The following is a 22,906-nucleotide window of genomic DNA, read 5'->3' as shown; positions in this document are numbered from 1 at the left end:
AAAGTACAGTGGAGTATTGTGTTTTCACTGCGGTAAAAAAACTGACAACATGCACAACTATTTCACTTTCGTACGCGATTTTGCAAATGCAAGTGAAAAGTCATACTTGTTGTCAGGTTTTTTTTACAGCAGTCAAAAAGCAATACGGAATTGCAAAGGGAAACAGAAGTCACAGTAGGAGATTCCACATGTGATTTCCCATTGCGGCAAAATGCATACGATTTTCACAAACATGACCCCTACCTTACCGGACTTCCCTTTCCTAACTGGGTTTTTCAAACTACATCTCATGACCTTCTCTGTTTATTTACTCAGCCTGCAGCAGCAGCGTATCTTAGTGCAATAGGTCAGGTAAGGACAGATAGAGTTGAACTTTATGTTTGTCAGCTGACAGGAAATGTGCAAGGAAGTACGCTGTGTTTATAACAAGCACCGCCTCGCGAAAGAAAACTGAAAGCTGTGATTGGCTTATCTCCAAACAATGTCAGCTGAAATGCTGACGCTTTGGATGTATTTAGGAAGAAGCAAAAGGAAAATATGCACAGGGATTTCATATAAAACAAGAACCATTGATCTCAAGTATACTGTAGATGCAAAACCTATTTAATCTTTAACCAGCCTGGCGTTCTATTAAGTTCGCCAGGCTGGCGACCGGATGGTTTTTGTTTAATTAAAAAAGAAACTATTGCATGCAGCCAACTGAAAGTTGGCTGCATGACAGCCCACTAGAGGGCGCTCCTGTTGCGTACTTCTGATCGCCTCCGGCGATCAGAAGTAACAAGAAAGGCCGCAATGAGTCCTGACGTCGCTCACGTCCTGACGTCAGCCGCCTCCGATCCAGCCCTTAGCGCTGGCCGGAACTGTTTGGTCCGGCTGCGCTGGGCTCAGGCGGCTGGGGGGACCCTCTTTCACCGCTGCGCGCGATCAGGTAACACACGCGGCTGGCAAAGTGCCGGCTGCGTGTGCTCCTTTTTATTTGATTAAAATTGGCCCAGCAGGGCCTGAGCGGCAGCCTCCGGCGGTAGTGGACGAGCTGAGCTCGTCCATACCGCCAGGCTGGTTAATTGATAAAACACTTAAAAACAGAACATAAAAACCAAGCAAGCAGCAGAGCTCTATGCACATTTAGTTAGTCATCTATTAAATAATCCACTCCACTCAACACCACACACCCAACACATTAGTGATCTTTGCAATCCACATTTATTGGTAAATGTATGAATGGTGAATGAGTAAACATATATCATAGCCAACTATTAGGCCTTGTTCACATCTAAAATTGCAATCGCTGACGCCAGTGTTTTGCGATTTTGTGAGTGATTTTGTTTTAAGCGCCTCCCGGCGCTTATCTGCATGTTAGTTGTTTATTTTATTTTTTTACAGCGCTTTTCTAAGTGCTTTTGCAGAGCTGTTTTTCCACTTCCTGACGTCAGTCAGGAAGTGAACTCTTTGACCTGGAAAAGAATAAATACAATGTATTTATTCTTTTTTATCACAATCGTTTTTTATTGTTTTCAGAAATAAAGTAAACATATCCACATACAGCATATATGACTTACCGGTATATAAATGTAGTAGTGTGTGCAATACAAAAGGTACAGCAAAATCTGCAACTTCAGAAATTTAACACAAAGTTAACATGGGAGTCGGTGGCACAATGTATTTATTCTGTTAGGTATAAGGTCTCAGAGAAAATAAACACATATATCAGTAGCTAAATATAGGCTGTACTTACATTACATATGCATTTCACTGTCCACGTTTGGATTTCACAGGATTTTTATATAGTATTTGCAGAGAATGATGCTCCTGACAGCTCATGGCAGGTTCCATGTTTGTCTGTCTCCTATGAAGCCAAATGTGTCCTCATGTCCTGCCTGCTTCCTGATCACAGAAAAGCTTGTACTGAATAACACTAGTGTGCAGTGAATATTAATTAGCCATGTGGCTAGGAACAATAGCGGACTCCTGCAGTGTACCCTGCCTGGAGATTTATCAGTGCTGTGAGCTGGACTGAGTTACATGCTATTGTTACTTGACCCTGTAACTTCTCATTAGCAGCAGAGGGGAGAGCCCCAGAATGCTTTGCAGTATGGTATGCGGCTTGCGTCTTCTTAACAGCTTGGGAATAACAGCTTTGCTGATAAGCACACATCAAATGTAAGAGAGATTTTTATCTTCAGTAATGCCTTTTTGGCTTCCTTCTAAACTGTTTAACACAGGAGAATAGAGGTTTAAATTAGCTTTTGTAGCCTGACAGTTACTCTTTAAGTCTGCTAAAAAAAAATGACTTTTACTCACCCGGGGCTCCCCTCAGCCCCCTGCAGCTGAACAGTGCCCTCGCCGTGTCCCTCCGATGCAGCTGGAGTCGCCGGCGGCCACTTCCGGTTTGGCCGTCACCGGCCGACAGGCTGGGAACGCGGCTGATTAACCGCGTTCCCAGCCGCAATAGCATTATAGAGGACGCTATTGCGGCCGGGAACGCGGCTAATCAGCCGCGTTCCCAGCCTGTCGGCCGGTGACGGCCAAACCGGAAGTGGCCGCCGGCGAGTCCAGGTGCATCGAAGGGACACGGCGAGAGCACCGTTCAGCTGCAGGGGGCTGAGGGGAGCCCCGGGTGAGTAAAAGTCATTTTTTTTAGCAGACTTAAGTATTCCTTTAAAAGCGTTTGAGAAATTGCTATACAAAGCGATTTTCAAGCGCTTTGTGATTTCCCTATACCTTCCATTATAGGCAAATCGCCCCAAAAATGGTACAGGCAGCGCTTTGCTGTATGAAGTGTATAAAAAAAAATCAGAACAGATACTTGCCTAAGGAGTGGGAAGGCTATGGGTCCTATACAGCCTTCCCTCTCCTCTAACACTGGCTCCGACCGTCGGGTCGGCCACTGCTCTCTTCCAAAAGTCTTCAGAGGCCCGAGTGCTCTGAAGACGGGTTGCTCCAAAAACGGGTTGCTCCATAATGAGCAAAGCTTGGTGTAATTGCCTTCTTAAAACAGAAGGAAATTTGCAATAATTCAGTTATAAATGAACATCCGTGGTTACCCACAATGCACACCTACTAAATATGCAAATTATCCCTTTTCGCCCTAGTTAAGCCAAGCAAGCATCCAGAACCGCTGGTTTATAGCAAGCCTATAGCTTTAAGTTTTACACAGCCATATCAAACCCACATGTAGACAGCCTGTTTCGGACTTTTGGTCCTCATCAGTACATGGCAGGGATTGATAAGGCTGTATGAGATAGGGCTTGGACGAGTACAACAGAGTAACCAAGCAGCTCAGGGTGACCCAAACTACTAGGAGCAAGGATATATGAATGGGTGAGCGAGCGCTAAAATGCTGGGACCGTGAGAGGACCCAGACCCTTCCCTCTACTTAGGTAAGTATCCGTTTATTTGTTTTTTTAGCACTTCAGACTCACGTTAAAATACAGCTGTTCCCTTTCAGGGTAGGAGCACAATAGACAGTGCATGAAAGTTAGTGTTTTGCTGCATATGCGTTTGTGAGCTTTCAGTGCGTTTGTGGTTTGCGTTGTTGATCCGCACTTGTTTTTCTTGCGTTTTGCATGCATGTTAATATGTTTGCGGTTCCCATTGCGTTTTATATGCATTTATGCGGTTGTATGCGGTTTATGCTAATCACTGGGAAGTCAATAGGAAGCGGAAATACATAATCAAATCCAACTAGAAACGCACTACAACGCCATACCTTTGTGTCACCATTTACATTCATTATGTGCGTTTTAGATGCGTTTTTGAAAAATATGCAGCAAGTCCTGCGTTCTAAAAAAAAGCAGATTGCAGAATGCAGACATACGCGTTTTTCCATGCGGCCCATTGACTTGCATTATGTGCGTTTTTGCTGCGTTTTCTGCAACACTAGCGTTTCTGCCTAGTGTGTTCCTATTCTCAGTTTAAGAATTTTTCCTAGCAACAAACACATAGTAAGAGGAAAACTGTGAGGTTTTTTCCCAGCGTTCTCTACTCTCTCCAGAACATTCAAATCTCTCAATGATGTACCCAGCCCCGCTCAGCGACTCCCTAATGAAAGCCTCCGATAGACTGACACCCAGGAACTTCACCTCCCCCACCATGTAAAATTTGCCTCCCAGCACGCCAGCCATCACCAGATGCCCTCCCGGCTTTAGCAAGGTTGTCATATTATTTAGAGCTGCGGTGTAAGCCTCGTGGTCTTTGCAGGCAGATTCCAGGCATAGGCAGCTGAGAATGCAGTCAGCCTGTGGAAGCACCACCGGATCGGTGGGATTCTTTTCCATAACATCACACTTCAGGACCTGCTTGATGGCCTTTCTCAGACGATCTTCTTTTTCTCTCCATGTTATTCTGCAAAAGAAAGCAGGTAATGTAGGATTTAACAACATTATTACTTAAACTGTGGTATAGTAAGCAACCACAAGTTGTCACTGTCTGTAAAGTGCTGTAATGATCTCTATGGTTTTGGGATTTCCTGTATTCATTCTGTGTTCCTCTCTGTTCTAAGTAAACTGCATTTCCTGATGGTTGTGTATGATTTGTCTCTGTCCGGTTTTCTTCACTAAAGAGGTCTAACTTGTTCGTTGCCTGGCAACGCCTGCGCAGTCAGCCGTGACCACCCCGACTAGGAAGTGAGTTCGTGGGCTCGGTATGCAATAACAGAGGGGGAAGGAGGGGGAGGGGGGAAGGGGTGGGCATGAAGAGAGCTCACTACACATGCCTGCTCCCCATTTTTAAATTGGTTTTGCATTACGGTATCCTTTAAAGAGGAACCAAACTAAGAAAAACAGCTGTAAAATATGGCACCCAAGGCATTATAAATTGAAAATACAACAAAACGACCGAACTAAACCTCAACCACTGTTGAAAATTTCTGATAAGTGAGTTGCAGTATCACATTGAGGTTACCCCATCTTAAAAATGCAAAAGCAAATTGCAACCGCAAAAATCAAACACAACCGCAAAAATGCAAAACGCAATTCTGGGAATTTTCTTTCTCCTGAAGAGTTGCTGCCAGGAGTATTTGTGGTGTTGGAACCCAGAGCACTATGGTGGTTTAAGAGATTGTTCATCTCTCCCCCTCCGTGCACAGATCACCTGAAAAAAGCACCTGGAAGAAGCCTGATTCCTGCGATGAGTCTGCAGCTGGAGCCTCCGTGCACAGCTCTTCACTCGGCCCTGTGCTGCTGAATATTTGGGTCCTGGCTTAATGATGTCTCCAAGCCGGGACCTGGGTATTGGGCATCAAGGGGCAGACCGAAGAGTTGTGAACGGAGGCTCTGGCTGCAGGATGGGCGCAGGAACCAGGCGAGGTGAGGCAAGCTGCTTTTTTTTTAGACGATCTGTGCATGGAAGGGGCTGCCTGATGGGGGGGCATCTGGCTATCCATACTGGGCGTGAGGATTTTAAAAGGGGGGGGGGTGAAAACATTACTGGGGGAAATCTGGGTATCTGGGGCGGGGGGGAATCTAGTAATGGGGCACATCTGGTGATCCTGGGGGGGGGGGGGGGGGGTCATAACATAATACTGTGGCACATCTGGCAAAATTGGAGGGCACTTATCCTGGGGGCATATCTGGCTATGATGGGGGAACATTAATCCTGGGAACACATCTGGCTATGATAAGGGGTGCTAATTCTGGAGGCACATCTGTCTATCTATACTGGGGGTGGCAAATACAGGGGACACATCTGACCATACTGGGGGGTGGCTGATATTGGGGGCACATCTGGCTATACTGGGGGAGGGCTGATACTTGGGACACATCTGGCTATCTATACTGTGGGGGGGGGGCACAAAAACTGGTGACATGTTATTTTTAATCACAGTAGCACTTTTTGTTTTTAAGCTTGAATTGGTAAAAACTGAGAAATAATGCATTTTTATTTTTTTTCCTCCTTTTCCCATTAAAATGCATAGAAAACAATATTTTTCTTAGGACAAAATACACCCCAATGAACATCTAGTTTGTCTTGGAAAAAAACAATATATAGATCCTTTAGGTGTCATGAGTAGGGATAAAGTTATTGCTGATTAAATAGGGGCATAGCTAAAACGTCTAAACTGGTCTGGTCCACAAGGGGGAAACAAGGTCTCAATGTGAAGTGGTTAATGACATTATATTCAGTAAAATTCTGCTTTAGGCAACATAATAGCATACTCAAGTTAAACTGAATCAGCAGAGTAGGACTATGCAGGTTTCTAAGCCAAATAAAAGTCAGAGGATGTGTGACATTAGAATGCTAGCAGGGGCTGTTTTGGAAATTGACTCATTATTACTCATCCTGGATCTGACCACTTACCTGTCCCCTTCCAGGTGACACACATGCTGCACCACTGGGCTCCAATCACATGCTCCCGGTTGACTGGTCAGCCATGCCTTCAACTCCTCTCGGTTTTTGTCTGTGAGATCGGTGCATATAATGTTTTCAAAAGTTTCACAAGCTGACATGAGCTGATAAATGGCCGGACCAGAGCCGATGTCAATCAGAGTGTCACCTTTCACTTTACCTGCACAAAATTAAAAGAAAAGTGTCCTAATTAGTAATTAAATTTAGTAGTAAAACTAGATATCTAATGTATGTATCTGAAAAGAGGGCTAAAGGGATACTTATTCAAGTTTACAAAAGTGTAAACAATTAGCAATTACCATATAAATGTCACAATTTATCACAACATCTTAAAATAAGCACGTGGTCTTGACAAAGCCAATGAAACCAGTCGGTTTTACCAGCATTTCATGTGACAAGGCAAGACTCACTTGTATGTTGGCCTTATTGTCTACCCCACATGGACACTTTGGGAAAAGGTCACATTGGAGTGACAAATGTTGGGTTGCTAACCAGTGAACCATGCTGTATGGAGTTGGAGTTGTAATATCTCACCGTGGAGTGTGGCGACTGGATCTCTTGATTTTGCCATTCTTGCTTGTGGAATGAGAAAGCCTTTTCCAAGCTTAACCTTATATACATTTCCAATACAGTGGATACTGATAGCAATCCTAATGTTCTTGTGATGCTAAGTGAAATTGCTACCTTTAGTACAAGTCTTATTGACCTTAGACATATAAGTCCTTCTTGCTGACTTTGCCTTTTGATGGAACAGTATTTATGATCATACAGCAGACTAACCCTGGAATACAACATCACTAGTCCACAATGTTGTTGGTCTTTATTACCATTCATAGTTAGCTGCAACAAATTTTCCACCACTTTTGATGGGCTCTCTTTGGGAGAAAATTATACGGAGTTTGACAAATTTTTGATAATTTTGGATCCATACAAGTGTCAGTTTGACCATTTACCATTTGTGTACGTGATTGGTATTCCGGAATTCTGTATGTATTGGGTTCTATTTTAGTATGTGCTATGTGCTTATTTTAAGATGTTCTAATACATTTTGACGTTTTATATGGTAATTGATATTTGTTTACATTTTTTATAACCTAGAATAAGTATCCCTTAAGACCCCTTCCTATTCCTCGCATGCCTGCGCTATTGCGCTCACCATCCTGGAACCGCACTGATGTCACCAGCCCTAAAAGAAAGAGCTTGATGGATGGGCTAGTTAGGTAGTCACATCTAGCCCACCCATCCAGCTATCTATGCTTGGGGGGCGCTGGCGTAGGAGAAGCTCCAAGACAGTGTGCAAGGATTCGCAAACCAGTGACTGCAACTTCTCAGAACACTGGTGCCTCTATGCTTGTGACTAGTTTGCCTAGTGCTAAACGGAGCTGGTTCTAGCTACAATAGGGCCCCAGGCCAAAATTAACCTGGGGGCCCCCGTGACACTACTTGGCAGCCAGGCAATTCTAAGCAATTTTACTTCATCCTTTACCTTGGGCAGCCAAGTGTGCACAGTGGAAGGGATGTTCATTCCCTCTCTGCAGCGTGCATGCTCTCTTCCACCTCCTCTCCTCCCTGCAGCTGCACGCCGCTTCTCCTTCCTTTCAGGCTTTTACGCACTGACGTGACGCAACATGCCTGTGTCATGGGAGAGAGCAGCTGCGGCTTTCCGGGAAGCCTGTACAGGGTGTGCAGAATTATTAGGCAAGTGGTATTTTTGAGGAATAATTTTATTATTGAACAACAACCATGTTCTCAATGAACCCAAAAAAACTCATTAATATCAGTGGTGGTCGTCTTTCAGCCTTTCTTACCTTGGCCATGTCTCTGAGTATTGCACACCTTGTGCTTTTGGACACTCCAGTGATGTTGCAGCTCTGAAATATGGCCAAACTGGTGGCAAGTGGCATCTTGGCAGCTGCACGCTTGACTTTTCTCAGTTCATGGGCAGTTATTTTGCGCCTTGGTTTTTCCACACGCTTCTTGTGACCCTGTTGACTATTTTGAATGAAACGCTTGATTGTTCGATGATCACGCTTCAGAAGCTTTGCAATTTTAAGAGTGCTGCATCCCTTTGCAAGATATCTCACTATTTTTTACTTTTCTAAGCCTGTCAAGTCCTTCTTTTGACCCATTTTGCCAAAGGAAAGGAAGTTGCCTAATAATTATGCACACCTGATATAGGGTGTTGATGTCATTAGACCACACCCCTTCTCATTACAGAGATGCACATCACCTAATATGCTTAATTGGTAGTAGGCTTTCGAGCCTATACAGCTTGGAGTAAGACAACATGCATAAAGAGGATGATGTGGTCAAAATACTCATTTGCCTAATAATTCTGCACTCCCTGTATAAGGCTGAATATTATCACCCTGTTTATTTAACTTACAGTGGCTTGCAAAAGTATTCGGCCCCCTTGAAGTTTTCCACATTTTGTCACATTACTGCCACAAACATGAATCAATTTGTGTGGTGTGGTGTGCACCACTTTGTATTGGTCTTTCATGTGGAATTCCAATAAAATTGATTCACGTTTGTGGCAGTAATGTGAAAAAATGCGGAAAACTTTAAGGGGGCCGAATACTTTTGCAAGCCACTGTATATGCAGAGTATGTCTGTCACTGGTGGAGGAGCAAGCGTACCAGACCTCTGCTCCTTCACCCTGGTCTGGTACAGAGGGTCATGAGATCAGTGGAGAGGATCATCGGGAAAACCATTTCTCCCTCTGAACCTCCTCCTACGACACCAGACTGTCTCCAGGGCATCAAGGATTGCCAACAATCCCTCGCACTCAGGCTTCTGCTTCTTCAGTCGTCTACCCTCAGGCCGGAGGCAGGGCGGCCTTAGGTTTCACAGCGCCCTGAGTGAAACCTGTTTTTTGTGCCCCCCCATCCTCTTCGTGCGTGCACGCACGCACACACACGCATGCACGCACACACACACACACACACACAAGCCTTTATGCAATTCACCTTTTCTCCCGAGTTGCCTCCTAGGACAGTGGTTCCCAACCTCTTTGAAGTCATGACATCACGCCAAATGCTCAGATCTCTGTGATACATCACATATGTATAATAGAAAAAATACAATTAACCACTTGCCGACCGCCCACAGCCAATTGGCGGCGGCAAAGTGGCCCCCCCAGGACCGTGTAATGCCAATTACGCACCTGGGTGACTGAATTGCCGGGGATCGTGCGCATCCGCCGGCTTTAGGCTCCGCTCACCCACGTCAACCCACCGGCCAATTAGCAGCGCCGGCGGGTTGTTAACACCCGATCTGCTGCATAGTAAGCATATAATATGCTTTGTAATGTATACGCGTATTATACAGGTATTATACAGGCTGCCTCCTGCCCTGGTGGTCCCAGTGATCGAGGGACCACCAGGGCAGGAGGAAGCCCCCCTAGTAAGCACACACAAACACTGATCCTGCCCCCCCCGACCACTGTTTGCACCCAATCACCCCCCTAATCGCCCATCAATCCCCCCTTGTCATTATCTGACAACGCTACTTTTTAGATTAGGTCCTAAACTGCACCCTGGGGGCTTCTGATCACCTCCCCCACTCCCTCAGATCCTCCCCAACCCCCCCCCCCCCCGTGTACTGTATGCATCTATTTTCCCCTGTATTCACCCACTGATCACCTGTCATTCACCTGTCAATCACCCATCAATCATTCCGTCACTGCCACCCATCAGATCAGACCCTAATCTGCCCCTTGCGGGCACCTGATCTTTCCCTGCCCACACCCTCAAATCATTTCTCAAGTGCATTGTTTACATCTGTTTTCCCCTCTGATCACTCATAAATCACCCATCAATCACCCCGTCACTACCCATCAGATCAGACCCTAATCTGCCCCTTGCGGGCACCCAATTACCCACCCACACCCTCAGATCACCCTCAGACCCCCCCCCCCCCCCCCCCGATCACCTCACCAGTGCATTGCTTACATCTATTCTCCCCTCTAATCACACCCTGAATCACCTATGAATCACCCCGTCACCCCCTGTCACTGCTACCCATCAGATCAGACCCTAATTTGCCCCTTGCGGGCACCCAAACACCCGCCTACACCCTCAGACCCCCCCTGATCACCTCCCCAGCATATTATTTACATCTGTTCTCCCCTCTAATCACCCATCAATCACCCCCTGTCACTGCTACCCATCATACCAGACCCTCATCTGCCCCTTGCGGGCACCCAATCACCCACCCACACCCTCAGATCGCCCTCAGATCGCCCTCAGACCCCCCCCCTAATCACCTCCCCAATGCATTGATTGCATCTATTCCCCCCTATAATCACACCCTGAAACACCCATCAATCACCTCCTGTCACCACCTGCCACCCCTAGCACACCTACCCATCAGATCAGGCCTTAATTTGCCCTGTGTGGGCTCCTGATCACTCTGCCAAACCCTCAGATCCCCCTCAGACCCCCTTCCGATCACCTCCCCAGTTCATTTATTGCATCTATTCTCCCCTCTAATCACCCCCTGAGACACCCATCAATCACCTCCTACCACCACCTGTCACCCCCTAACACTCCTATCCATCAGATCGGGCCCTAATCTGCCCCCTGCAGGATTCTTATCACCCGGCCAAACCCTCACCCGCCCCACCGCAGTGACAGTTATGCCACACAATACGCAACCACCAATCTCAGAAGCTACCATGCCCAGCCTTGTCGGTGGAAACCACTCCAAGTTTCCGAACGTAACATTTTTTTGGGCCTTATCTAGTGTTGGGCAAACAGTGTTCGCCACTGTTCGGGTTCTGCAGAACATCACCCTGTTCGGGTGATGTTCGAGTTCGGCCGAACACCCGATGGTGTTCGGCCAAACCGTTCGGCCATATGGCCGAACTAAGAGCGCATGGCCGAACGTTCCCCGAACATTCGGCTAGCGCTGTGATTGGCCGAACGGGTCACGTGGTTCGGACCCGAACGCGATCTGATTGGCCGAACGGGTCACGTGGTTCGGGTAAATAAATACCCGATCCACGTCATTTCTCCGCCATTTGTCTGTGGGTTTAGCTTTGGGTAGGCAGGCAGGGTAGTTCTCTCTCCAGCCAGGCTAGCCAGGGTCCCCCCAGTCATTGTGTCGCTGCTGGGAACAGTAGTACACCGCTCACCCACACTATATAGCATTGTGTTTACTGCCACTCTGTGTCTCTGCTGGGAACAGTAGTACACCGCTCACCCTGTATAGCATTGTGCTCTGTGTCGCTGCTGGGAACAGTAGTACACCGCTCAACCACCACTGTATAGCATTGTGCTCTGTGTCTCTGCTGGGAACAGTAGTACACCGCTCACCAACCACTGTATAGCATTGTGCTCCGTGTCGCTGCTGGGAACAGTAGTACACCGCTCACCAACCACTGTATAGCATTGTGCTCTGTGTCGCTGCTGGGAACAGTAGTACACCGCTCACCAACCACTGTATAGCATTGTGCTCTGTGTCGCTGCTGGGAACAGTAGTACACCGCTCAACCACCACTGTATAGCATTGTGCTCTGTGTCTCTGCTGGGAACAGTAGTACACCGCTCACCCACCACTGTATAGCATTGTGCTCTGTGTCGCTGCTGGGAACAGTAGTACACCGCTCACCAACCACTGTATAGCATTGTGCTCTGTGTCGCTGCTGGGAACAGTAGTACACCGCTCACCAACCACTGTATAGCATTGTGCTCTGTGTCGCTGCTGGGAACAGTAGTACACCTCCTCCTGTTCCATCATGTGTGCTGCTGCTGGGTTAGCGTTACCGGTCTCTTTTCCTGGAACCTCTTATCTGTATTACATTTATGACTGCATGGCGGTAAAAAGCATGCTATCCGCACGCTTCTTGTCCTCATGCAAGGCCTGGGTTGTTGTGTCTCAAAGCGTGGCCTTCTCCTCCTGCGCCTCCTCCTGTTCCATCACATGTGCTGCTGCTGGGTTAGCGTTTCCGGTCCCTGTTTATGGAACCTCTTATCTTTATTACATTTATGACTGCATGGCGGCAAAAAGCATGTTACCTGTGCAAAGAAAACAGACATTTCCCGCATTTAAAAGACCTTTTTGCTACATTTTTTTTCCTCTTGTACCCACTCCCAAGCTGCACATACCCTGTAAATTTGGGGTATGTAGCATGTAAGGAGGCTTTACAAAGCACGAAAGTTCGGGTCCCCATTGACTTCCATTATGTTCGGAGTTCGGCACGCATCGCGGCCATGTTCGGCGAACGTTCGCGAACCCGAACATCCAGGTGTTCACCCAACACTAGCCTTATCCTTAACATGGGTCTAGTCAAAAATAATGTATTGCAGTCTTATTGGTCTACGCACTCAATACATCACATGCCCATGTTCTCTGCTGCCATGTCCAGGTCACCATTTGAGAACATCCTGCACTTCAGTGCCAATACAACCTGTCATATAAGAGGCCACCCTGCTTATGACCGGTTCCACAAAATTCGGCCCCTCATAGACCCCCTGTCATCAAAATTTGCAGATGCTTATAACTCCTGAACAGTCATTTTGAGTCATTTGGTTACCAGACTACTCCTTACGGTTTAGGGCCCTTAAAATGCCAGGGCAGTATAGGAACCCCACAAGTGACCCCATTTTAGAAAGAAGACACCCCAAGGTATTCCGTTAGGTGCATGATGAGTTCATATAAGATTTTATTTTTAGTCACAAGTTAGTGTAAAATGACACTTTGTCAAAAAAAAAAAACAATAAAAATCCATTCCGCTAACTTGTGACAAAAAGTAAAATCTTCTATGAACTCACCATACCTTGGGGTGTCTTCTTTATAAAATGGGGTCACTTTTGGGGTTCCTATACTGCCCTGGCATTTTAGGGGCCCTAAACCATGAGGAGTAGTCTAGAAACCAAATGCCTCAGAATGACCAGTGAAATCCTAAAGGTACTCATAGGACTTTGGGCCCCTTAGCGCACCTAGGCTGCAAAAAAGTGTCACACGTGGTATTGCCATACTCAGGAGAAGTAGTTTAATGTGTTTTGGGGTGTATTTTTACACATACCCATGCTGGGTGGGAGAACTATCTCTGTAAATGGACAATTGTGTGTAAAAAAAATCAGAAAAATGTCATTTACAGAGATATTTATACTACCCAGCACGGGTATGTGTAAAAATACACCCCAAAACACATTATACTACTTCTCCTGAGTACGGCGATACCACATGTGTGACTTTTTTGCAGCCTAGGTACGCTAAGGGGCCCAAAGTCCAATGAGTGCCTTTAGGATTTCACAGGTCATTTTGAGGCATTTAGTTTCTAGACTACTCCTCACGGTTTAGGGCCCCTAAAATGCAAGGGCAGTATAGGAAGCCCACTGGTGACCCCATTTTAGAAAGAAGTCACCCCAAGGTATTCCGTTAAGTGTATGGTGAGTTCATAGAAGATTTTATTTTTTTTGTCACAAGTTAGTGGAAAATGACACTTTGTGAAAAAAAACACAATAAAATCAAATTCCGCTAACTTGTGACAAAAAATAAAATCTTCTATGAACTCACCATACTCCTAACAAAATACCTTGGGGTGTCTTCTTTCTAAAATGGGGTCATTAGTGGGGTTCCTATACTGCCCTGGCATTTTAGGGGCCCTAAACCGTGAGGAGTAGTCTTGAAACCAAATGCCTCAAAATGGCCGGTGAAATCCTAAAGGTACTCATAGGACGTTGGGTCCCTTAGCGCACCTAGGCTGCAAAAAAGTGTCACACATGTGGTATCGCCGTACTCAGGAGAAGTAGTATAATATGTTTTGGGGTGTATTTTTACACATACCCATGCTGGGTGGGAGAAATATCTCAGTAAATGGACAATTGTGTGTGTAAATGAGATTTTTGTTGATTTTTTTTTTTTAGAGCTATTTCTCCCACCCAGCATGGGTATGTGTAAAAATACACCCCAAAACACAGTATACTATTTCTTCTGAGTACGGCGATACCACATGTGTGACACTTTTTTGCAACCTAGGTGCGCTAAGGGGCCCAAAGTCCGATGAGCACCTTTAGTCTTTACAGGGTTTCTTACAATTTAGCACCCCCCAAAATGCCAGGACAGTAAACACACCCCACAAATGACCCCATTTTGGAAAGTAGACACCCCAAAGTATTCAGAGAGGGGCATGGAGAGTCCGTGGCAAATTTCATTTTTTTGTCACAAGTTAGCAGAAATGAAAACTTTTTTTTGTTGTTATTGTCACAAAGTGTTATTTTCCGCTAACTTGTGACAAAAAAAATAAAATCTTCTATGAACTCACCATGCCTTCTTTCCAAAATGGGGTCATTTGGGGGGTATTTATACTATCCTGGAATTCTAGCACCTCATGAAACATGACAGGTGCTCAGAAAAGTCAGAGATGCTTCAAACAGGGGAAATTCACTTTTTGCACTATAGTTTGTAAACGCTATGTCTTTTACCCAAACCAATTAATATACACTTATTGGATTTTTTTTAATCAAAGACATGTAGTACAATATATTTGGACAAAAATTGATATAGAAATTTCACTTTATTATATAATGTCAGCACAGAAAGTAAAAAAAAAATCATTTTTTGGACAAAATTCATGTCTTTTTTGATGAATATAATAAAAACTAAAGATCACAGCAGCAATAAAATAGCACCAAAAGAAAGCTGTATTAGTGACAAGAAAAGGAGGCAAAATTCATTTAGGTGGTAGGTTGTATGACCGAGCAATAAACTGTTAAAGCTGCGGTGGTCTGAATGGAAAAAAAGTGTCTGGTCCTTAAACCCCTTGCCGGTCCAATTCCTGCGGCAAGGGGGCAGCGCAGCCCTTTTTTTGTAATTTTTTTTTTAATTATGTAGAGATCCCATGGCTCACTACATGATAGCCGCTTAGCAGCGGCATCCCCCCACCCACTCCGATCGGCTTCGGCGATCAGAGTAAGCAGGAATTCCCGTTCAGAACGGGATTTCCTGCTGGGCTTCCCCGGTCGCCATGGCGACGGGGCGGGATGACGTTGGGACGTCAGAGGGAATCCCGATCCACCCCTCAGCGCTGCCTGGCACTGATTGGCCTGGCTGCGCAAGGGGTCTGGGGGGGGGGGGGGGCGCGGCGGGTAGCGGCGAATCGGCGGCGATCATAATATGCACGCAGCTAGCAAGGTGCTAGCTGTGTGCAATAAAAAATTATGCAAATCGGCCCAGCCGGGCCTGAGAAATCATCCTGCGCAGGTTACCCCGAGCTGAGCTCGGGATAACCGGCAAGTAGGTTAAGGGGTTTTATCACTGCAGTCCTTAAGTGGTTAATAACCACGAAATGGATGGAAAGAGTGCATTATCCTGAATAAATGTAAAAATGAAGGCTAGAACCTTTCAGGAATATTAATAAAAACAATCAGTGGGACAGTTAGCCCCCCCCCCCCCCCACACACACACACACACAATTTGGAATGATAGCATAGCACCGACAATTTGCACCACGCGTTATAGCCGCAGTGCGCCCCACACAACAAAAAACTCCCTCAGACTCTGTATAGGTAGGTAGCCAGGTATAGCTGCCCCCAATATAGGATCTTGTGTAGGTGCCCTCAATATAGGTAGCCAAGCATAGGTGCCCCCAGTATAGGAAATCAGTTGAAAGTCTCCCCCCATAGGTAGCCAGGTGTAAGTGCCTCCAGTATAGGTAGCCAGGAGTAGGCGCCCTCCATCAGTATAGGTAGCCAACTATAGGTGCCCCCAGTATAGGAAGTCAGGTGTAGGGGCCCCCAGTATAGGAAGTCAGGTGTAAGTGCCCTCGGTATAGGTAGCCAGATATAGGTGCCCCCTTGAAAGCCGGTGCCCTGAGCGACCACTCTGGTCACTCAGGTCAAAGGCCAGCTATGGCCGTAGGTTTCGGTCTATCTCCACCAGCACTTTAAGGCACAGGAACAACTTCTTACCCTCAGCTGTCAACTCTCTGAACTCCATGAACTCTCTTCACTCACTCCACCCCCCCCCCCCCCAGTTCATCATCCTTCCTCTACGAGCTGTAATCGATAGAACGATTGCACTGCCGCACATTGTACTTATTTATGGTCAAACTCTTTGTAAATGTTGTGTTTTAAATTGCTGTACTTGTACTGTGTGTTCTACACTAGCACTGTACATGCCAAGCGCAATTCTGGGCACGACCCATTCATGCTTGGCAAAATAAATTATTCTGATTGGATGAAGCAAGAGCTAGAATTAAGATTGCTGGTAGAAATAATAACAACCTCAGATATGCAGATGATATAACTCTAAAGGCAGGAAGTGAAGAGGAATTAAGAGAGTGCAAAAGTTGGCCTAAGGCAGAATATTAAAAACATTAAGATCATGACATCATCCCACCGCTGCATATAGAGGGGGGAGGAATGGAAGCAATATCAGACTTTGTGATCCTGGGCTCAAGTATCTCTGCAGACAGATAGTGCAGCCATAAGATATAAAGACATTTACTCCTTGTAAGGAAAGCAATGTCAAACTTGGGCAGTGAAATAAAAAGCAGAGATGTCACTTTGTCATCAGAGGTTCGTATAGTCAAAGCCATGATTTTTCCAGTGGTGATGAATATTTGTGAGAATTGGACCATAAGAAAGGCTGATTGTCAAAGAATCAAGGGCTCCAAACTGTGGTGCTGGAGAAGACTTTTGAGAGTCCCTTAGACTGCAAGAAGATCCAATCAGTCAATCCTTAAGGAGGATCTGTAACACCCCCCCCCCTTCCCCCCGGGATACTTACCTTGGGAGGGGGGAAAGCCTCTGGATCATAATGAGGCTTATTACACCAGAAAGGAAATGTGTGCATCAACCAAGTGAACCTGACAAATATGGCTTTGCAAATTTGGCCTATTGGCTAATCACGAGACATTGCTCATGCAAATATGCATTTGCTTTCGCATGCCTAAATATGCAGGGTCAGAAACCAAAACCGCAAAGCAATCGCCCTGCGGGAATTAGTTCATGCTACATTAGCACTATCCAGGGGCGCCACGAGGAGGCTTCCCATTGCCCCCATACAACCGGGGGGACCTAAATCATAATGAGGCTTCCTCCTAAGCCTAAGGCCGTCTTTACACTGTTGATTGGTGTTAGGAAATACTATATGATATTCCCCTTCTGGCATCCGGCGAAACAGGAAGTGAGGCTTGCTTGCGGTCACTTCCTGTTTTAACACATTCAAAAATTTGCAAAAACACGAATACTAAAAAATTGCAAATGCCGATAACCATATGCAAAATATTGCATGCATTTATGTAAGATATGGACTGTGTGTTTCACTGCTTGCTTTTGTGGAGCAGGCATTGCACCAGTCTTAGAGCACATGTTTCTAAGACAAAAGACTTCACTTCCTGCTAACTGACCTTAGGCGGAGATAAAGTTTAAATCTCCTGAAAAGCCAATGACACTAAGCTTTCTCAAGGGAAGTGATGTATGGTGAGGGGGTGGAGTCAAGGGGTATATTGTCTTTGACCATGTGCTGTGAGGGGGTCTTTTGGCTGGAAGTTGCTGGTGAGGCTGTAAGGTGGAAACTATGGGTAAGATATAATGGGACTGCGTATTATGTGCTGTATTTTAGGATATATTGGGAAGCTGCATTAATGTTATGTATTAATGTATACATTGTGGGCATTGTTTACTAAGCTTTATGTGTTTATATGGTTGGATTGCTCTGTACATCTTGCTTTTTCTGTAGTTTATCAATATCTGTACCTGTATCACACATATCACATGCAATATAAACTTTATGAGATGCATTTCCACCAATTTGAGTGTTGTGTGGTTTCTGTACCTCTTAGATAGACAGAGATGCTGTTCCATAGACTTGAGTGTTGTGGCTCTGTGTCTCTTAGCTGGAGAGAAAGTATTCACTTAGAAGGGGGAGAATTTTACCTGGGTTGCAGATCTGGGATCTGCTAAATCATCTTGTAGCTGCCTCCGATGAAATTGAGCTATCAATTTATCACCAGGACAAGTGTGAACCCTGCTTTAAAGGACAGGTGCGAGGAAAAATAGAAAAAAGGATCTATTTACCCAGGGCTTCATCCAGCCCCTGGCAGCCGATATGTCCCTCGCCGCAGCTCAAGTGTGCCAGGATCCCCTCCATTTCAGATGCTGATCTTGCCAGGTCGGCATCTACTGCACCTGCGCAAGCACACGGCAGTGCAGCTCGTTATCATGCTCACGTGGTCCGAAACATTCTGCGCAGGCATATTGGCTGCCAGGGTCTAGAAGAAGCCTATGGTCTAGAGCATGCATGTCAAACCGGAAGCCCATGGGCCTAATATGGCCCTCATTGCCAGATTTGAGAACATTAGCCCTCAAAAAGATCTGTTTTGGGGTGCTTTCAGCAACAAATTTCAGCAAGGAGCAAGCTAACAAGAGCCTAACGCTTTCCCTATCTTTCCAGCAACCTCTCCCTTCCTCTCACTACAGTAGCATCAGCAGAGTGAGAACATGGCCGGTGCTGCAGCATTTTTATAGGGGGGGTGTCCTTGGGTGAGTGCAGCCTGATTGGCTGCCATGTGTCTGCTGACTGTGATGTAGAGGGTCAAAGTTTAGCCCAATGACGAGGGATGGGGGTGGGTCAAACGCGCCATGTGTTGGCTACCAGCCGCGGGCACAGGTAGCTGATATCTGCGCGAACTACCCGCCGGGCGGACAATTCGGGCCATCTCTACTGTACATACACGTTTATCTCATCATGTCACGTATCGCCTCGGGTACACTTTAGTTTATTAAACATAAAACAAAATTATGGGATATATAAAAATTAGAGTTTTACGAGTAGGAGGATAGATACAATTATTTATCACATCAGTTTATTTTTACCTCAGCTTCAGTTTAACTACTTAAGGACCGCAGTGATTGAAACCTACGCCCTGTTCTGGTGGGCTCCTGGCTGGCAGGGCGTAGGTTTCAATCACCGCCGCAGCGTGCATCCGCCGTTTCCTTCAACCCCCGCCGATCTCGCCGCTCAAACCCAACGTCTCTCACCGCAACTCACTGGCTCTGCCTGTCTCTATGACGGCAGAGCCATGTTAGCTGATTTCATTGGCTCCTGGCTGTGTCTATCAATGTAAGCCGCTCCCATTGGTTCACATTGATAGACACGGTCAGGAGCCAATGAAAGCGACTTCTGACCGGCTCACATGACTCTGCCATCATAGAGACGGCAGAGTGAATGTCAGGAGGATCCCGGCGTGTGGCGGCGATTGTGGTGGGTTAGCGCGGCGATTCGTTGGGATTCCGTCGTTATTGTACCAGCGATCTCTGGTCCTTAAGGGGTCAAAGACCGCTGGCAGGGGCGTAGCAATAGGGGGTGCAGAGGTAGCGACCGCATCGGGCCCTTGGGCCAGAGGGGCCCCCGAAGGGCCCTCCCTCAACTACGGTATTAGCTTTCTATTGGTCCTGTGCTCATAATAATTACTTCTATAGATACTTTGAACAGTGGTAATCATTAACAAGCTATTTCCCATCCCCTTCTTGCACCTCTTACACTGTAGTTGCCATTGGCAGGTTTTGGTGCGCCATATCAATTGTTATGTATAGAGTGCTTAGGGGGCCCCATTGTAAAACTTGCATCGGGGCCCACAGCTCCTTACCTACGCACTTAAAGAGAATCTGTACCTAAGAAAAGTTAATAAAATAAACATATCTCCCTGTCTGTAGCGCTCTCCTCTCCCCCTCTGCGTCATTTTTGCTGCTCCCCGCCGCTATTTTGGCCATAAAATAACACTTTTACAAGGTGTTTTGTAAACAACCAATATGGCCGCCAAAGCAGGAAGTACGTCGGGCAGATCGTGCCTGCTTTCAGTCAGTGTGCACAAGATGTATATGTTGCTGTACAGTATGCCAACACATAAAAAAAATCTATACACAAGCAGGCTGTATACAGCCTTCCTTTTGAACAGCAAGAGATTGAATCTCAAGAGGTCATTAGTTTGTTTACCTTTCTCCCAGCGTCTCTGATGCACTGCAGAATGACAGGCTGTTTCATCGGAGCCTGCAGACTGGAGCCCTCTGCCTGTGTCAGGAATCAATCACCATGCAAAAGCCCAGGCAGAAGATATCTCACCAGCAAAGATTGTAATCAAAACTTAGACAGAAAACCTGCTCAGCGCTCAGATGAATCCCTAGCCAATATGGTTCAAATTATATTGTCTATAATCAATATGATTCTTCAACTATGACACATTTATAATCCTTATATAATAAGTATCAACAATCTGGTTGTTGTGAACAGTACAGTCCTCTTGTGCTACACACAATTCAATGGGTGCGCTTCTGGAAACAAAGGCTTGAGTCAGTCCTTCTTTGCAAACACTATTCCTATACCAGATCAGCGCTGCGACCATGTATCCTTCTATATAGATTGTAGCCACCACCAAGGACACCCTAAAGGATCCACACTCACCAGCTGTGATGGGCCATTAGTCACAGTGGCCTTAATCCGCTTGTGGGGTACTTATCAGGCTCCCCATATCCTGTGGCTGACACCACTCACAGATCCCTTCTTGTCTCCTTCTTGGGTCACATATACACCTCAACATAAACAGAGTCTATCATTGCGCAGATATCTTGTAAAAACGTATGGTTTATTAAAAGGTTCCACTCACATATTCCAAGCAGATGTTAAGCCTGTGGAGTATAGGAACGGGCTCCACCCCGTGCGGCCTCCCGGGCTGACCGCCGTTAAGTTGTTAAATCCAGGGCTTCCCTCGCTCCACCACGCCAACAGGTCCCTCTGCTTCCACTCCTCTCAGTTCCGCATGTGGCAGGTCCCTCTGCTTCCACTCCTCTCAGTTCCGCATGTGGCTCATGCCACATGCGGAACTGAGAGGAGTGGAAGCAGAGGGACCTGTTGGCGTGGTGGAGCGAGGGAAGCCCTGGATTTAACAACTTAACGGCGGTCAGCCCGGGAGGCCGCACGGGGTGGAGCCCGTTCCTATACTCCACAGGCTTAACATCTGCTTGGAATATGTGAGTGGAACCTTTTAATAAACCATACGTTTTTACAAGATATCTGCGCAATGATAGACTCTGTTTATGTTGAGGTGTATATGTGACCCAAGAAGGAGACAAGAAGGGATCTGTGAGTGGTGTCAGCCACAGGGTATGGGGAGCCTGATAAGTACCCCACAAGCGGATTAAGGCCACTGTGACTAATGGCCCATCACAGCTGGTGAGTGTGGATCCTTTAGGGTGTCCTTGGTGGTGGCTACAATCTATATAGAAGGATACATGGTCGCAGCGCTGATCTGGTATAGGAATAGTGTTTGCAAAGATTGTAATCACCTCTCTCCCTGGTCAGCAGCCTGGCAGCCAGAGAGAGCAGAGACTGCATAATGTAACTAAAGTAATGTAACTAAACTCACAGCGCAAGCTTGGAGGGGGCGTGGAAGGGGAGGCCTGCCTAACAGATGAACAACACTGAAGAGCCAGCCCCTTCCAGAGACAGGGCGACAAGTCCGACAGAAGACAGATAAGTGGATTTATTACACTGACTCTGCAACTACAAAGGGCTGCAGTAAGCCAGATCACATTACATTAGGTTTAGGAGCCTGTAGGATAGAAGAAATACGGCTGAAAATTTTGTTACAGAGTCTCTTTAAGTGGTTAAACATGTCTCTGAAAATGAATTATTCTCCTCTAAAACGTCCCATCTGACCACTATAGCATTAATGCTTAACTAATATAAGGTAAAGATTTTTGTATTTACCTGAATTGAAAATTTCAGCCAAGTGTTTGAGTATGAACAGCAGGCGCGGATTTCCAGGCAAACCACAGTATGTTTTCAAATATACTTTGGGATCAAAACGACTCTGATAGTAAAGTGGACCTCGTAGCTCAGGCATGGAGTTCATTGTGCTGATATGTTCAGAAATAATGTTGTGATACCAAGGCGCCTCAACTGATCGGCCGCTCAAGTTATATAGGGGAAGGGTTTGCCAGTGATGGCTTGGCACACCCAGCTACGAATGATATGGATTTGGTTAATTGCTCTAGATGTCATTTATCTCTCTACAGATACTGACAAGAGCTTGGCAGACAAGGCAGCTGGTAACTTATGTAACTGGCTGTTCCCACCCCTAATTCAGAATACTTGGGATAAGTCATGACTTCACATAACAAAATGACATCCATGTCTGTTTTTCTATAATGAAGCAAGTGAAGTGTGGCCAGGTTTTAGATGAGGAGCAGAAATGCAGACATTAAATCAGACATTGACAGGCAGAATAGTCGAGGTACAATCCGAGGTCAGTGGCAGGCAGAATAGTCGAGGTACAATCCGAGGGCAGTGGCAGGCGACAGGCAGAATAGTCGAGGTACAATCCGAGGTCAGTGGCAGGCGACAAGCAGAATAGTCAAAGTACAATCAGAGGTCAGTGGCAGGCGACAGGCAGAATAGTCTAGGTACAATCCGAGGTCAGTGGCAGGTGGCAACCAGAATAGTCGAGGTACAATCTGAGGGCAGTGGCAGGCGGCAGTCAGAATAGTCGAGGTCCAATCCGAGGTCAGTGGCAGGTGGCAGGCACAGGCAGAATAGTCGAGGTACAATCTGG

The 22,906-nt window shown here is 46.2% G+C and overlaps 1 protein-coding gene across 1 annotated transcript; it reads right to left on the bottom strand.

The window, feature by feature from the left end:
- Positions 1–2,726: 2,726 nt before the first annotated feature.
- Positions 2,727–22,207, bottom strand: LOC137540939 (nicotinamide N-methyltransferase-like). The gene is made up of 3 exons (XM_068262114.1): positions 22,063–22,207; positions 6,298–6,505; positions 2,727–4,344 (listed from the first exon to the last, which is right to left on the bottom strand). Exons 1-3 carry the CDS (start codon positions 22,205–22,207, stop codon positions 3,915–3,917), a joined length of 783 nt encoding a protein of 260 aa, XP_068118215.1. The 3' UTR covers positions 2,727–3,914.
- Positions 22,208–22,906: the final 699 nt, after the last annotated feature.

Source organism: Hyperolius riggenbachi, chromosome 12 (genome assembly GCF_040937935.1).
Source record: "Hyperolius riggenbachi isolate aHypRig1 chromosome 12, aHypRig1.pri, whole genome shotgun sequence".
Classification (NCBI taxonomy): domain Eukaryota; kingdom Metazoa; phylum Chordata; class Amphibia; order Anura; family Hyperoliidae; genus Hyperolius; species Hyperolius riggenbachi.
The sequence above is the reverse complement of the archived record's forward strand: the minus strand, read 5'-3'. Positions and strand labels throughout refer to the sequence as shown.